General features: G+C 37.5%; 1 protein-coding gene across 1 annotated transcript in view; it reads right to left on the bottom strand.

Moving 5' to 3' along the window:
- ITGA1 (integrin subunit alpha 1) overlaps nucleotides 1-18753 on the bottom strand; it is a gene marked incomplete at its 5' end in the record, with an annotated part of 73894 nt that overhangs the window by 32472 nt on the left and 22669 nt on the right. Inside the window, 6 exon segments of the mRNA XM_080362245.1 lie at nucleotides 29-177; nucleotides 7413-7540; nucleotides 8205-8319; nucleotides 8412-8500; nucleotides 9461-9573; nucleotides 12241-12361. Of these exon segments, the coding sequence (XP_080218371.1) occupies nucleotides 29-177; nucleotides 7413-7540; nucleotides 8205-8319; nucleotides 8412-8500; nucleotides 9461-9573; nucleotides 12241-12361 (715 nt within the window).

An 18753-nucleotide genomic window follows, 5' to 3' on the forward strand; every position in this document is an offset into this window, starting at 1 on the left:
TTTGCAGGACAATATTTTGTGAACGTACCTTGCTGTATCTATTCCCAGCGCTGTCATAGTTTGTGTGCCCCCCCGCTGGCGTATTCTTGTGGCTGCAGCCATCACATCTTCTGTTGTTGAGTATGTATTCAGGAAAAATTCATGGACTACAGTCTGTCCATACTGAACAATTCCAACCTGAAACACATAGTTCATGGCATAAATCAACTACCCTTAAAGAAAGATCTGTGTCTCCTGCAGTTGGGTAAAAGCTCATCTGTACCAGCCAGGAGAAGAATGGAACGACTGAACTTTATGTGTTCCCCTCAGCATGAAACACCTATAATCAGCTGAGCAAGACTGGCTAAAACCCACTCAATCTTGTTAAACGTTTTGAAGTTTATAATTAGCTTTTATCAAAAATAGGAATAAATCCAAAAGCAGGCTCGACACCTTGCTCTTTCTGCCTTGCAGTAGTCTGTGCATTAGCTCTGCTTTCCTCTGCACCAAGGCAGATGAACGCCCTAACCACCAGTCACAACTTCTCAAAACATTTTTCCTTAGAGAATGTGAGGTCATGGTTCACTCACAGCTCTCTTCATTCTACCAAAATATAATAGTCCTACAATTTATTTACCCTAAACAGCACTGCAATGAGCAGTTTAGGCCCTAAGCGTGAGAGAAAGACCTAAATGCCCTTATATCAATTAAGACAGCAGGGCATCTTAATCAGCATATGGCTGTTCTCCCAGCAGGAGGCAAGCCCAAGTAAGACACTCTACAAATGCCAGAGGGGATAACATGAATAAAATGGCTGGTGGCTTGGGTATGGTGAAGGATGATGGAAAGACTCTAGGTGACCTCAACAGGACAAGTCTTTGCATGAAAGATCAATGCATGAGACTGGAACCCAACTACATATGCCTGAGGGAAATTGCCACAAAACCAAGGGTGAAATAAAAAGATGAGCAATATTCTTTAGTATTATTTAATTTATCTCATTCATCTCTGTCAGTTTTAACATTTTGGCAGGTTTCTGGCAGCTTTTACTGGGGAAGATTCCACACAATGTTCCATAATCATATTTCAATTTTATGTTACACGTGACAATTTATAAGTGTTATTTAGGATAATGCAGTATTACATGGCACATTTATGTCTCACTCATCTATTATTAAAAGCACTACAGCATTTAGGTACTGAAGATCAATAAGACCTCTGGGATGTATATGCTATCGTATTATTTTAGGAGTGGCATATTATGTGCTTTGCAATTGTTTTTGCGTGGTTTCTGAGGTATTTTCATAGCCTCTCAGATTCTGCACAATTTTTGTTTGCTTGTAGCAGTATTTGATACTAAACATCAGTATCACATTCTTTATGAAAAGCTATATATATAGTTATATGCAATTATGGCACTATAATTATAATGGTATGGAGGAACAAAATGTATCCCACTTGATTTCTGTATCCTTTTGAAAACAAAATCAAATCTCGATGAACTGATATAAGTTCAAAGTTAAGACAAGTTGCTCCCTTTTAGGATATTTCAATTTTCTCTCGGAGGCATGCTGTCCTCCGTCTGCAGCTGAGCATTCAGAGGCTGTATGTTCAGGTGGGCAGCAGCCTATTAATCCTGCACAGTGTTTACAGAACAGGCTGGGGCACACGCTGTATTACCACTCAGGGCGGTCATGTGGCAGCTGCTAAATCCCAAACTGAAGATGAAATTTTTAACCCATTCCCCCCAAGGCAACAATTTTTTGGCATGCATCTGAAGTGACACACAGAATGAACTGAAGAGGACACTGCTAGTCACTTAAAAAGACTGCCATTAACTGGTGATCAACAAGTGATTTTCATCATGTTTTTTCTTTTGGAGTAGGAGGGGTGCCTCAGATATTCCAGGACCAAGCACAAGTGTAGCCAGAGACTATTATATGCCCTGGAGTCCATTGCTGTGGATTATCAGCTTCCTTATCTGCAACTCTGAGGATTTTATTGGTACTAAGGACTAAATCAACTATTGATTGCTTCCAGGCTGTAAAGTATCCGCCAGTCTTTCATGATTCTAGAGACCCATGTTGGTGTTGTCGTTTTCCTGAAAAAGATTACAAGCTGACATTGAGTTGTATCATTTCCTATTTGAAAGGAAACGTTGTCCATGATCACAGCAAGTAAACATTTTGAGCATTTCCTTCTCAGGAAGTGAATAGGAAGAACATCTGAGTCTGGAAAACTGCACTGTGTTGCATAGCTTGTAAATCAGGAAGGAAGAGGGGCATGTGGTTATCTTATGGGATACAATTGTTCTGTGGGACCCATCCTTAGAATTAGCTTTGAAAACACTGTTCATTGTGCTGTACATGTTTCATGGCATGAAAGATGAGCCATTCCTCGAAAAAGGGTAATGAAAAGCTTCCAGAACTGACAAAATACTACTAGGCTGTATGTTCTAGTCTCTTACTGGATCACAGAATCATGTCCGTCTTGTAAAATTAGAACTATATTCTATTAGATAGCAGTGAAGGTTTGTGTTTTTTCAGCCTTTTAATCTAATGAAAAAAAAAAAAAAGACATATCTTCATGATGCAAATGTGCCTTTATGGGACAATAAACCTGTTCAAACTGCGTAACTTCAGCAAGCCCCTAAGAATGATACTTACAGGCATAGTATGTTTTGATCTGCCTGTTTGATTTAAATCTGGAAAATGCAGTTCTACAACACAGAAGGAAGTAATTCTGCCCTGCTCCAGAAAACCTAATATTTTTCCCAGCATTACTGACCATAATCTATTGAACATCTTTGTAATTCCTAAGTTTGTGTTCCCTTCCCTAGCATTCCATGGCTTTTATATTACACAAGGGAATAATTCATTAATTGTCCCCAGTTCCTGTGAAAAAGTGTTGTACGAGAAAACAGGCAAGTAAAGGACTGTTCTACTTTGGGACAAATATTTCTGAGGGCAATTCTTTATTGTTATTCTATAAGTGAATACAGTCCCTTATTTGGAAAGTACATTCTGGCTTTCCCAATAAGTTATTAAGATAATCTAGTTGGTAAAAAAACCAACAACAACAAAATGAAAGGAAAACCATTTCGTACATGGAAATTATACACTAGGATTTTCACCACTGGGATGCAGAGGAAAATCAGAAATAATTTTGGTTGTACTTAAATAATTTTTAACATAAAAGAAAAACAGAGATGTCTTGGAAAGCCCTGATGGATAATAACTTTCATTGTATGGAGAGTATGCTAAAGACACCTGAACTGAAGAAAAATTGAATTAATTCTGCTACATTTTGTTTGCTCTGGGGACTCAGACAGGGATTACTTGTAAACCATTGCAAAGGCCTTTCTTCATCCTGAATCTTTTCTATACCTCTTTAATACACTTGTGTTCTTCTGGAGATAAAACTGATCATAAGATATGACTTATTACTCCACTGATACAGTCTTTTTGGATATATAATAAGGTACATGCCAAACACCTATAGCTGCCTATATCATATATTAATGGAGAAATAAAACTTGTCTGACAGTTTCTGAGGGCCATTTCAAGATAGCTTTAAAGCTGGAATTGAACATATCGAAGCATTCTACTTTCTCTTTCAAAATTCTTCTCCCACAGAAGGATATTAATATGTAATAGATTAAAAAACACACCCTCATGTTAAAAAGACAATTATCTTTACAGAAGTTAAAAAAAAGAGGAAAAAAACTATCTGGCTTTGCATTTACATTAAAATGTGGAAAAAGGCTGAGATAAATATTTTGTTCCTACTTGCACTATTTTTTTCTCATTTAATTCCTTCTTACTTTTCCACTTTTCTATCATCACTTTTCCTTTACTTCTTTTATTCCTAAGCTCAAGATATGCAGCTTAATCATCAGTATGGTGTTGTGAATTTTCTGGAGAACAGAAAGAGAAAGAGAAGGAAATACTTGTGAAAAAGATACACCATAAACTTCGACTTTTTGCATCTGAATCTTCTGGCTTTCACTTTCAAATTTGCCAAACATGGCACACTAAGGAATTTCTCTTCTGACATGCCATAAATCTAATGACCATTTTCATGGAGGAGGTAAGTGGAAAAAAAATACCTCACAAGCCTCTAATCAAAACACGGTTTTGAACAAGTCACACCCAAGCTGCTAAGGACTTATTCTGTAATCACCTCATTCCTTTCCCATGCAAGAGGAAAACAATCTGAAGTCAGTGAAAGTCCACTTATTTCTACGTGCTCAACAATCCTCAAAAGATGAAAACGGAAAAGACGATTTAAACGGACAGAAACTAAATAATTGTTCCTGTATTTCTGTTCTAAGCTCCCAGAGGAGAAGGGAGGAATAAGCCTGCTCTACTGTTTCTCCTCTTCCCCATTCAACAGTAATTTAAAAACAGTTTTCTGTGAGCAGACAGTGTGGGTGGAGTAGGTGGTATAAACGCGTTACTACCTTTGGGTGTGCCAAGGTTCCGAAGCAGTGGGCTTGGGAGAAAGATCGGGTATGTTCAGGGGAGGAGGGGAAGAGGAACCAAGAAAATTCCACCTAGCTTTTGCCTTCTGTTTCCAGTTTTTCAGCCTCTCTCCCCCTTATCCTATTCTTATCTCCCTCTCAAATGTTTCTGCTCTGTAGGAACCAGATGCCAAAGCTGACATTCTCAAGTGAATAAGTGTACGTGTGAGCAGAAGCGTAGCTATTCCAAACTGCGGATAGAACAGATTTTGTAGGTGGAAGTGGCGGTCTGCTGGAGCACAGGCCAGCAAGGGACCTTTTGTGTGTGAGCCAAACCGCACAGGCAAGGCAGGATTCCAAAAACAAACATAACAGAGGTGTGTCGATGTAAAAATTTAGGAATTGCAGGGCGAGGAAGAAGGTTGAAGGTACAGTAGACTTGATTGCCCTGTGAACTGTTCACATGAAGCCCTTCAGACAGAAGACAGTGATGATTTCTATGCAGCCATTGCCTGGTACAGGGAAGTTCAGCTTTAAGTATTTTTCCAAGATGGCATGTGTTTGAATAATCACCAGCTTAATGGACCCAGAATATATATAATTTTTTTTTCCTTTCTGTTAAATTTGATGAAGTGTTTTTCCTTCTTCGTCACAATATCTGGAAGAACAGCATGTTTAAACTAACAGAACACACTTGTAAAGCTGACGGTTTCAAAGTAATAATTTTATCAGCCAGTGTTCAGTACAGCCAACAGAGAAGCTGGGTGGTAACACACAAACCCCAATTAACTTGGAAAATGATGGGGATGCTCTCTGCAGATAGAGGTATCTTTTATACCTTCTCACCATCTCCTTTGTGAAGGCAGGAGCTGAATGATAGGAGCTAACCCAAAGTAGCAAAACCTCTAAGTATTGGCCTGCTGCATGTCAAATATTATACAGGATTCCAGAAAGTTCTTGCTTTTGGGAAATGGAAAAGGTAGAAGTGAAAGGAAGACCCAGTTTCCTCTGTTGCTCTCAATAAAGAGCCCCTGTCATATTCCTACTTAACAAACATAATTTCATTCTATGACAAGGTTACCCACCCAGCTGACAAAGAGAAGCCTGTCAAGCTTTTTGGATTTCAGTAAAGCCTTTGATACTATCTCTCACAGTATCCTCCTGGACAAGTCATCCAGCATCCAGCTGGATAAACACACAGTGCAGTGGGTGAACAATTGGCTGATGGACTGGGCTCAAAGGGTTCTAGTAAAAGGAGTTATGTTGGGCTGGTGACCAGTAACTAGTGGAGGTTCCGCAGGGAACCATCTTAGGGCCAGCACTCTTCAATGTCTTTGTAAATGACTTAGACTCAGGACTTGAGGAATTACTTAGTAAGTTTGCTGATAAAAACAAAATCGGGAAGAGCTGTCGACACTCTCGAGGGCAGAGAGGCCCTGCAGAGGGATCTGGACAAACTGAAGAACTGGGCAATCACCAACTGTATGAAGTTCAACAAGGGCAAGTGCTGCGTTTTGCACCTAGGACATGGCAACCCGAGCTGTACATACAGACTGGGGGATGAGAGGCTGGAGAGCAGCTCTGCAGAGACGGATCTGAGGGCTCTGGTCAATGGCAAGCTGAACATGAGCCAACAGTGTGCCTTGGCAGCCAAGAGGGCAACTGTGTTCTGGAGTGCATCAAGCACAGCATTGCCAGCCAGGAAAGGGAGGTGAATGTCCTGCTCTGCTCTGCACTGGTGTGGCCTCACCTGGAGCACTGTGTGCAGTTCTGGGTCCCACAATATAAAAAATATATTGAGCTCTAGAGAATGTCCAGAAAAGGGCCACCAAGTTGGTGAAGGGTTTAGAGAGGAAGCTCTATGAGGAGCTGCTAAAGTCACTTGCTTTGTTCAGCCTGGAGAAGAGGAGACTGAGGGGAGACCTCATGATGGTCTACAGCTTCCTCACAAGGGGAGGAGGAGGGGCAAGCGCTGATCTCTTCTCTCTGGCGACCAATGATGGAACCCAAGGGAATGGCAGGAAGATGTGCCAGGGGAGGCTTAGTTTGGACATCAGGAAAAGATTCTTCACCCAGAGGGTGGTGGAGCACTGGAAAAGGCTCCCCAGGGAGGTGTCACAGACCCAAGTCTGACTGTATTCAAGAAGAGACTGGACAATGCCCTCAGACACATGGTATGACATGTGGGGTTGTCCTATGCAGGGACAGGAGTTGAACTCGATGATCTTTGTGGGTCCCTTCCAACTCAGGACATCCTATGATTCTATGACTCTATGACTCTGTTTCCCCTTTCCTCAAGTCTTGCTGGCATTGCTATTTGAATACTCTGTTCAGAAGACTGTGAAACATATGTCAGATCCTCAGCTGGGGTAATTGGTTGTAGCTCCCTTAATTCTGGTGGAGCAACACTGATTTATAGCAACAGCGAATTTAGCCCTCTCCACTTACATAGATGCAGCTTCTGCCATTAATAACATGCAACTTAACAGCCACTCGTTAATTATGAGTTCAAATGTTTAAAAGCTGCATGCTCAATTCTCCATAGTACAAAATACAGATGCTCTAAAAAGCTTATAGTCAAAGGCTGTCTGAATCATGCATGTGTGCCTTGGAGAAGCAGAAATGACCTTTGTGCTATGAAGTACAAAAGACAAGAAGTGGTTGTGGAGAGGAAGGAAGTGGGAAAGGACAATGTTCAAACGGCCTCATTTAATTTACTTAACTTTTGTCTCTAGGTTTGAAAGTCAGTTTCTTCAGACTGCCTGAGTGGTGGGGGGAGGAAAGCCTCCCTGACACTGCTACTTGGCAGCAAACACTGTCTTAGTTGTGGTTTCAGCTATTTTGTTTTAGTACCCCATTGCTGTGAGTTCTTATGATTGAAGAGCTCCATAGATGACACTCTCATCCTATATCCTGTAAATCCTTTTTTACCCCTGCAAATTAAACAACGATAAAATATCTACTGTGTTACCTGTGTTTGCTGAGGACCTATATCCATGTTTTTCAGGAGGCTGTTCAGGAAGGCTGTGACACTCTCCCATGGATAAATGCTGTTGGATCCATCGAGGACTATGACAATGTCCAACTGTGTTTTACACTCTGCAACACAAATTGTTGCATTAGAATTGGTACTAACAAGGGTCAAATACATCTCACAGCTCCAGTTAATTTTGTGATTAGTAATAAATGCATGTCTTTCTGCATGGGGCTGAACTGACTTGTTTGACGCCAACTGTCATTCATTACCTTTTGCATCATATTTTACATAGCTTGTGTTCCTTTTACCAGCAAGGCACTTTCTTGTAATAAGAAATTTAAGACTGGTATTAGAAGATCACATAACTGGAGTGTTTACTAGGACCACTACCTTCTTCAATGTCAATCTCTTCCTCGTTGATTTTTCCAAAGGACCAGGTCTTTAAGATTTTTATCTATATTACTAAATTTGGTTTGTATTAGGTGTTAACATGTCGTCATTGTTTAAAATGTGTCTTTTGGCCATAAGTAAAAAACATAAGCAACTATTTTTAGTAATAGTGTTTGGATGTTACATAGCACTCTAACTATTGTTTATACTGAGACAAATTCCAAAAGTAGCAAGAATTTAGGTTATATACAGACAATGAAAACATTTACTTAACTTGGTAATGCTAGTAGCTAAGTTAAGCAGTTCATACGTTTTGGTATGCCTATGTGTATACATTTGTCTTGTTTGGCACTTTGTATTTTTGGACACACAGGAGAGTTCTTGTGGCATGCATACCTTGCACAGATGGAGCAATCGCCTCGATGGTTTCAAAAGTGGAGCTCACATTAGAGCAAACTCCAGTTGTATAATGCAAACGCCCACATTTATAAGCCCAAAGTGGTCCACATGCCTTTAAAAGATGAAGAAGGGTGAAATGTTTTTGTTATAGTATCTGACTAAAAAACAAACTTCTTTTAAAACTGGCAAAAATTCCTTTCTTACCAGAAAGCCTCCTTTTGGGTTAGTCACTAAGGTTGTTCCAAGAGTCATATTTTCTTTCACTTCCACGACGTTAGGAACTGAAGTAGAAGCTATAAATAGATTAAAATGTTAAGTATTTGGGAACATGAAAACAAAATGTTGAAGTATATATCCCCTAGCACAGAGCTTCCAGCTTCTAAAATGAAACCCAGACTGACACTGGTTTCATCAAATATTTTAGCACCCTTCCTCCTCCCTTTTCAGTTGCTACAATCAAGAAAAAATTCTGAGATTGGCTTTTATCCCAGAAAATTTGTTTGACTTGCTGTCTCAAATCCTTTTCTTGAACAACCTAAAAAAGATTAAAAAAAAAAAAAAAGGAACACCACAATGAAAGCAAGAGATTACTGTTCACACAGTTTTGTTAATTAGAAAACAGACATTCATTTTTTACCCTATCCTGCTATAAGCTACTTCACAGCTTTTATATTTGTTACTGTTATGTTACATTACTGACATTTAGGTTTCAAGGGAAAAGAGGAGATTAAACATACCACAAAAGGTGTATTTAGTCAAATTCATATTAACAGGAAATCTCTTCCTGTCTACGTTGCATATCTCTTGACATGAGTAGGAAAATACTAAGATTCATCAGCCTGATTCTGGCTAGTTTTGTTCTCATAAAAAGCTTATGGATGGTATTATGAAGGCTCTTGTTTGCTTTAGAGAGCTTTGGAAAGGGTAATCCATGAACCTGTACTCCACGGCCTTTCTGGCTCCATGGCCAGGACTGCCAACCACAGTCAATTAATGTCAGCCATAATAAAGTTCTGATAAAAAAAGCCAAATGCCCATTCTAAAATATGAGCATGTTTTCCATAGGACATGAGAATCTTTAAAATAAAACTATTCTTGATGTTAAAAGCACAACTTCTTTTACATTTAGGTCTGGAGTTCTAAGTGAATTTTCTCTATAGAAACAATTCTAATGCATATTTTCTGGCTAAAAATCTCCTGACATCTGACCTCTATTATTCCTCCACATGACACAACTTTATTTTCTTTCATACCTGGTAAGTTCAGTTTTATGCAGGGCGATTGGTTGTCCCTTCCTACAGGGCATTTGTATACATCTCCTGTTCTTTTCTCAGGTTGGCCAACTAATGGTGAACCAATAAGTACCCTGCAAATGAAATACGTTGCTTGAAATTTCTCCTTTCATAAAAGGCACGAAAATGAGAAAATAAAGCTTACAGAAAGAGCAGAGCTGCAGCAAGCTCCATATAAAGACTACAGAATGGAGAGTAAGAAAAGTGCTAATATTTATTATGCCAGCTCAGACAGAAGAAAAAGCAGCCATTATGTCTCCTCTTTAATAAAGACATCGAAAGGAAATTTGCCTATATACCAAACTACACAACAGAATAACATTTAAAAAAATCTAGTGGAAAATAAAAGCAATGTTAGCAGAAGGATGACAAATATTTAAAATAAAACAGAAGGAAATATCTGTTTTATTTAATATCTTCTTGATCTTTAATATATTTCAGAAAAAAATATATTTTCAATGCTGAGAGACCAAAAGCCATATGACAGCCTTCACAGGCACCCAGAAGAATAATTCAGTCTTAAGTAAAGTAAGCCAGCTTTCATTAATAAAAAATAATGTTATTAAAAGAGTTATTAAAAGAAATAGTAATTTTTTACAATGTTAAGGATTTTTATTCTGTATATTTCTTTTTCAAAATTTGGTGTGATCAAAACCCCACTATTCTCACATGGTACGTTGTAAGAACCACAAATTAGCATCCACTCCTAAACCCAGTTTTCAAAAGGAAATGCTGTTTAGAGATGGACACTGGTTGTTTTCTCAGATCTTCATTAGCTACACTAAATAGCCCAGCATTACCCAGTAGATAGTGCTGGCTCCATTATATGTGTAAGGGAGAACTTGGGTTAAATTAGAATTCACAGCACATACTGGAAACAGAAATCCTGCCATTCAGAGTAACAGTTCAGTAAGATCTGCTCCTAGACACAGGTGATTTGTGAGGAGTTATTGAGACAACCATTTCAACCTTTTCTGATAAATTAATGAGTCCAGGCAAAAGATATTTGAATAGAATGACCTAATAGGTAAAATGTAGCCTATGGATTTATAAAAAGACAGAAAATGTAAACCCAGCACACAATTCAGCTTCTAAAAATATACTGGAACAATTCATTGTCATAAATTAAGACTTTCCTATTAGTAGTACATTAAATAATTAGAAAGCAAAATAAAATCCTCCAAGTGTAGACTGGATCTGACTGCTCCTTCAAACACATGCTGTAATGTATGTGTTTTTTACAGCAAAACTTAGAAATAGGCACTACAGCCTGTCATGCCTCCTTGACTTGCATTCAACTGTAGAGAAGCTGAGTGTGCTTGACATCCCACAAAAGGTGATCAATGCTCAGCAGGATCATGTCCTTGTGCTTTGGCTTTCTCAGAAAGAAAGAGTGCTGTCAACAGCAAGAAGTGGTTTGAAAGGCTATTTTGTCTTTTTGCAAAGGGATTTTTTTTTAGAAGACCCCAGTTTTATCAAGAAACAAGTGCAGTTCGTTTCACAGAACATCTGTTGCTGGAAAGCTCTATCTGTGTTATCTAGGTAGCATTACAGCAGTTGACAAAGCATCACTAGGCTGCTTTGTATATTTGTTTTTAACTGTCAGCCTACAGATTTCCTGCTCTGCTTGCTGCTATGGTGACAGCAACTTTAAAGCTTGAAAATTTAACCATAGCTCTGGAGTCTAATTTAAGAGATATTCAGATCTAGCACACTAGTTCAGATTCCTGTCTTCCTTCAGCTACTGGAAGAGTTGCCATTTCCAGCTCATATTATTTTTTGCTCTTGAATGGTTTCAGGACAGTTTACAGCAATACAGCTTACTTTGCAAAATCCCAGCTCCTAGAACAGAACCCATTTCCTGAAGGTCTAAAATAGCTCAAAGGTCACTGTTATTCTCCCATGACCCTCGTGCAGATGTATATTTAAACATCCTACAACCTGGGCAATCAAAAGCAAGCATTGTCTAAAGCAGGCTCTGCAACTTTATTTCTGTGAACATCCCCTGTGGCTAATGGTGAAAACTGTTGCAGTGGTGGACGGACTCTCGGAGCAGGACAGCCCTGGCGCTTGCAGGGGATATTGCTCGGATGCTGCAGAACAGCCTGACCTGGCTGTCACACAGCCACATGCCTGGGTTTACCAAGAATGTCAAATTTCTGTGAAAGCTCTGGGAAAAACAGAGTAATCTGCAAAGAACAATGGAGATCTCAGGGTTCCCAAGCCTTTTACCATCCAACCAAAAGGGAAAGTGGAGCACTGTATTATTAAATATTTTGACAGGGAAGTCTTCCCACCACTCAGAAAACTCAGTTCACACAACTTCTGACAGAAAACTTAAAAAAAAAACCAACATAATACAGAATAGTTAGGTAGAACAGGAGCAATTCCACTGCCAATGCATTTAAGACAAGGAAAAGATAAATAATGACTTCATTTGATAAATGGAGAAAAGGGGGCTCAGGCATAACACAAAACTCTCTCAGCTTCATCAATGTGGGAATTTACTCACTTTGTGAATTAATTTATTTCTTTGAGGAAATAAATGTAGATTTAAAGTCGGATCTTTCAATCTGCCAGTCTTTCCAGGTTTCCTTAGGACTATGCATTAGTTCAAGAAATATGACTGACAGAACCTGACCCTTTTGTATTGGTCATACTTACAAATAACATTATGTTACCCGAGTCACTGAGTACCTGATAATTTGAAGTTTCCATTTAAGTAAAGAAGAACAGCTTACCACTTTCCTTCCTCATTTTCATACTGCTGGACCGTGTACCCGAACAAGTCTTCCAGAGGCCCGCTGAAAGTCATTGCATTTTTCACATCAACATTGGAAGAGCCGACAAGGTGAAAGAGAGCTTTAAAAAAAAAGAAAAAAGTAAGATGTAGCAATAAAAATAAATCCCAAGACTTTTATAGAAATCAAGGTTCAATTATGACTTAACAGAAGGTATAAAACAAGGATTGAAAGTGGTATTTGGGGCATATTTATCCCAGCCGATAAGAGATTCAAAACATCCTTCCTCACACGTACAAATGGAGCTAAATTTAGAGATGTGATCAACTGGATTTCTGTAACCAAACCCTATTTTGCAAAGTCCATCACTCATTTGTAAACATAAATTCAAATAACAGTAACTGAAATAACCTCTAACAGTAAATAAAATAAATGATTAGTTACTTTTACTGCTTCTAACTCCATGCATTTCTAATGTAATTATTTTACACAAAATATTCCTTCCCTCATTCAAGGTCGTAGTTCTCAAATTTTTGTGAATTTGAGAATTAACTGATTTTGAAAGGTTTGCAGAAGACAGACATAGGAAAGATTAAGGAAAAGCTTTCAGATATATTAAAATTTAATCTATATTAGGGAAAAGAACTCCATATAGTTTTCCTTTAATTCTTTTCCAGAGTACCTGTAAACCTTTCACTTTTGGAAAATAATGGAATAAATTTTTAATGTGCTTAGGTGCTGTTATCTCAAAAGTACCTGTATGTGACTATTTCCAGAAATCTAACATTTACCCACTTCGGAAACATTGCTCTGAAATGGTGGTGGCGTTTGGCTGTGATAAGTCATGAGAGCAGATGCTTCTTCAGACTGATTTCCTGTACCATAAAGCTCAGTGATCATCATGACTGAAAGTACTGTAAATACATGACTGTATACCAAATTTCAGGCAAATGTGCTATATAGGGTGAAAAGTCCAGCTTGAAATGACATCATAACCCATTGTGAGGCTCATTAACAAGCCAAAAGTACTTTTGATGCATAAAAATTAAGACTATTTATCTTTTATTATTTTTTATTTATTATAGTGATCTCTTCCATGTTTGTCCTGTGGAAGTCAGTTTCAAAAGCAAGCATTGACTCTGCTGCTGCAGAGCTGTGTGTTTAATAGAGAAGCGCCAAAAATTAGTTGAATTTGTAGAACATCGAAACACGATTATAGACAACTTTTATTTCATTTCAAAGAAGTGTTTAATGATATTCTGCTGACATTTAACAGTTACATAAAAATACCCAAATCCATAATACTTGCTACATGTCAAAGCATCAAAATAATGTCCAGTTACTAAAATACATCTGTGTTATTCACTATTGAGAGGATGACATTCTCATGGAAAGCTTGTTACTATAATTAAGCTCCCAAGTGATCAATGCTAATCTGTCTTTCTCAGCATCTTATTTCCTGCTTAATGCAGTAAAATTATCACAGAAGACTATTTATCACTTAGTAGGTATTTCCAGTTTCACTTGACAGCAAAAAAGGAAAAGTTTCATTTGTGTTCTTTTTTTTTTTAGTTTTTCTTCCTTCAGTCAGAGGCAGGAAATATAAAGAAGTGAACAAACTAAAACAGAGTTTATTTTTATTCTTCAGAAAAGATTCATTGCAAGTGATAAGAAAAAAATAAGGGCTGACAGTCTAATAGGAAATAACTTGCTGAGAAAGTAGTCCATGCTTTTTTTGTCTTCCTTAAGCACCTATGTTTAAAGTAATTCTGCTATGTTCATGTGCAATAGGTGTTTTCCTCCTCTACTTTCAGTCATTGAAGCACAATTACAAACAACAAAATTGATTTTTAAAAATTCAGTTAAGTCATCACTGGTTCAAATCTTCTTTTTTAAATTTCAGAGTAAAAATAACTGCTATTATTATTATTTTTGACACCATGTGTGGGATCCGCACCATGTCATTTAGATTCCCAATGTATCTCCTAGACAATTAAATGGTTCTAATGAGATTGCCTGCTAAAGTAAGTGTTTAAGTTCATTATTTAGTTGAAGAAGAAAGGTAGAGGCAAAATCTATTCATGTTGACTTGCCTCTTAAAGATCTCCAGAAGTCTGTTCACTTCAGGCCCTGAATAAGATGGACAGAACACCCCTCTAGAAGTCTTCAGAGGCAGGTTTTTCCCCCTTTCTCATCTTATGATGATATTTAAAACACATTATTACATGAAATATTAAAGGCTACAGATTCCAGCTCATCTCTTCCAATATACTTTCTTCTAAAAGTACTGAAGGTTGTAAGTGCACTATGTACTCTGTACACTCCATCACAATATCCTGCATCATCATTCCATCATCTGCTGATAAATATGGAATTTCTTCACAAAGACACAGTATTGACAACTGTTGTGATTTTTACTGCATATTCACTATACTAAGTGGTCTTGAAGTTTCCTGAATCTGTTACACAACATACTCATAACTTTAAAGAATATTCTTCTAATCCTCACAGGTATAGCAGCAAGTTTGAAAATGTGAAATGCTAAAACAAGCAAACTAGAAGAGAAATAAAAAAAAGCCAGCTATTTGCTGCTAATTGACCAAACCTTTGTGCGTCTGAGTAAGGTCAAATTAGAACCAGCAATAATAATAAGTATTCTTCTAAAAAATAAAGCTAGAGGAATCAAAAGAAGCTATATGGGCCAAGACTGGTCAGAAATAAAAAGCACATGAATCCACACAGCAGTGGATAGACCTGTAGACATTGTTGACGAAGGATGTTTCGGATGCTAAATGTTATGTATTCAATGAGTAACTAAATAAGTTAATGGAAGATGTTACAAACCATACATAACACATATCTGGTTCAGGAAATCCCTTCAGCTGGAAATATTTGGAAACTGGAAGAGGAATATTATATATGCATGCACAGTTATTTTTTGTCTCTAGCTATTGGCTTACTTGTACTCCTGCAGACATGATACTGGACAAAACCTGGTCTTGATTTGATCCAGTATGGCTACACTTTTGCTTTTTCATCTTTCCATTCTTAGCCAGAAATCAGATGCTTTGAAGTTTGATTTCATAAACAGACTGTGCAGCGTATTTTAATCTGCAAGTATATTACATGTCCTTCTGTGGCTTCCATTTGCTATGAAATATCATGAGCATAATGCTTTTGAATAGAAGTAAGGGTCATGATATGCAGTGTAAGATTAACTTCTAAATAATTAGTAGATTTAAAGGCATCCTATTACATTTTCCACAGATTCCGTAAAAGAAAATCTCGCTAGTCAAAGATTCATTCAAATCTGCAGATGGTAAATAGAAAAGTGGAGTTTAGAGTGACTCACATTACATTATTAACTAACAATAATATACTGACTTATGGCAACCTAGCTTTCACATTTTGTGTCATTTTTCAGTACAAAGAACATTGTACACATGAGCTGACCATTCAGAACATTTTAAAATGTCACTGACTGTGACTGTGAAAATGATTCTTTATATTAATAAGAATATCTATCTTGAGGAATCCTAGTCTTACAGTATCTGTCTAAGATGCACAGACTCTCATCTATTTCTAGCAAACTTGTGTATATGAATTAAAAAGACTATTGGCAGAAGCAGTGGAAAAAAAAAGCTACGGGGAAGTTGGAAAGGATTCTTTTGAGAGTTATGAGGATTAAGGAGAAGAAAACATTTTTTGTGGATATGTATTATTTGACTATATACACAATTAATGTAGGTAAATTAAATTAAGATTTTGAATTATTTCACATTATGTTAATAGAATTACTAAAAATACAGATCAAATCACTGATCAGAAATGCAGAATATAAATATTTATCACATAATAAAGCTGAAGTTCTAGCTTTTAACTTCATGTCCTACGAGAAATGAGGCACTGCAGAAAACCTGGGACAACATCCGTCTCACTACCGATTTAAACTGAGAAGAACATGAGCTGATGCATGTGGCATTCTTTGCTGAGCACAGTTTGTACCTATACGTGAAAGGTTAGCACTCAGTCACCAAGACAACAACCCAAATATTATTTCCACCACAAACCTAGAGTAGTAGCTCATACTTGTCCAGTAGCCACTAATAATTTTTTTTTCTGTTTTATTTAATGAGATCTTTTAACCAAATGTTCGTGCTGTCTGCCTGGTTACTCTGTCTCTAAACCATGCAAAACTAGATTTCCCTGGCACTTCTCCACATGCATATTGCCTGGCCACTCTAACATTTGCAAACAGAGAGCTGCAAACTAGGAACCCTTATTTTCCTGGATATAAACAGATTAATATAAACGTAACATGAACTGTAGAACAAAGCTTAATACCTGGCTTTTTATGGATGAAAAACAGATCACGGCAAATCACCCGTAATAAATGACATCATGAAAGACTGGTTTAGCCAAAAGAAGAAGGTAAATTCGGTTAGGACATTTTATCTGCCTATGGTCTGTAGCAAATACCAACTCTATTATGAATGTTTTTTTGAAAAAAATGGGAAAGGATAAATTTGCACTTTGTATTGAAGAGGTTTACAAATTGTCTGCATGCTACTTTTCCCCATCAACATGTAGTCCAAGTGTTATTTCGTTCCATTTCACACTTACTGCTATAGCATTTCAAGGGTCTTTGTTAATTCATCTGCATTTCACAAGAAGATATTGAAATAAAGCAGGTCTAAGCACAATCAAGGAGGACAGCAAACCAAGTACAAATGTCTTGCAAAAGTATGTGCAACTGGAGAATATTAGGAAACTCAAAACCAGGAGGAAAAAAAATCAGATCGCTTCCATTGTGGAAAATAAGAGGATAGAAAAATTTAAGATGGAGATTGATTATTGTTTTTTTTATGGAGTTGTCACATACTTAAATGTCTCGCAAACATTAAAAATAAAATAAAATATTGCTTCGTTGTCTTGTACAGTACATACTGCAACCAATAATGCTGTAAAGATATTTTAAAGACCTGTGAACAGTGCAGGAATGCAATACAGCAACACAAAACAGTGCATCTGAACAAAGTGTACTGAAAGCTAAGTAATATTAGGAAGGATGCCCTCGTTTATAAGTATTTTATCCTGGTATTGCAAAAGACTATCTATCTCTCTTGTAATCTTAGAAAGCATACAAAACAAACAGCAGAAAAGGAAGCGATTGGGATGCTGGTGACAGTTGCTCAGTGAGGGAAGCAGGACTGGGAACATCGGTTTGGCCCCCCTCAAAAGCTTATTTTCAAGAGGATGGCAAATATTATCAACCTCTGCCATTAAAAAACTCAGTAAGTTGAGGAAATTGATACCACTGAGCATCGGCATGTGCAAGCCTGTGCTGCTGCTCTCAGCTAGCTGGAATCAAGCCAGTAGCAGAGAACAAACTGTGTCCTTCACTAAGCACAGCACTGAGCCTCAGCAAATAAAACCACCTGAAAGCTGGACCTTTTAGCTGCATTAACACACTCTGCATTTGGGTTCAGGGCTGAACTGAATCTAGTAGCAAAGGAAGCTTAAACATGCATCTGCTTACAAAGACATAACTATAAAAAATGCCACTTGTGAAATCATGGCTCAAACACATGCAAGTGGATTCTTTGCTAGACCGGCAAATGGGAGAATCTTCAAGTTTTATTTTTTGCTATATTTGCGATATTGCCACTGCAGGATTATACAGTCTTGTCTTATGAAAGGGAGATTTAGTCACGGACATTCCAAATGAAGGAAAATACGACAGCATGGTACAATTGGCGTCTGTGAGCTCGGGGGCCACAGAGCTCTGGCCTCATTGCGGAAGGGCAAGGAGGCTGTGGTAGGAGTTCCTGCTGCATTCAGTTCTGGCTGGCTAAATATCAGTGTAATTCAAATAAAGCAGCATATTAAAAAAAGAAAGAAAAAAAGTCTCAACTTCGGAAACTTTTTCAGTATTGCTTAAGTCAAGGCTTTTATTTTTCAGGATTATAAAAGAACCTTTATATAATTTTGCCTCCAGCATTTTTTCTTTAATCTTTAACCTTTGAAGAGCAAAAAACTGACTTTTGGAATGTGACCAAATAAGTAAAAAAAGACTTTTTCTTAAAAGTAGATAAATATCCCCAAAAGACAAAGAAATATATATTTGAAAGTAGTTCCAGATTCAGAAGCCATATGGCTTTCAAAACTAATTAAATGCGTTGTACAACCCATTAAATAAAGCTTCCTTTGCTGGTTTTGTACTGAATAATTTGTACTGGAAAATAGCTCTCTAATGCAGTGTAAAGCCTGAAAATGCACTGAATCAATGCTTTGTAATGTGGTCCCAAATGAGTAGCACAATGTAATAGGCAAAACTTTTGGAAATACAATAGAGGAGAACAAGAATATGTGCCCCACTTGGTTGACAGTCATCAGAATAAAACTACTTTGACAAAGTTTGGAAAGTAGTCCTGCACAATCTGCACAATTCTTACCACTTTGCAGTTTCTCACAGATGGGAGAGAAAGCCTTAGAAATACACAGGCACATATA

This window comes from Nesoenas mayeri (genome assembly GCF_963082525.1).
Source record: "Nesoenas mayeri genome assembly, chromosome: Z".
Classification (NCBI taxonomy): domain Eukaryota; kingdom Metazoa; phylum Chordata; class Aves; order Columbiformes; family Columbidae; genus Nesoenas; species Nesoenas mayeri.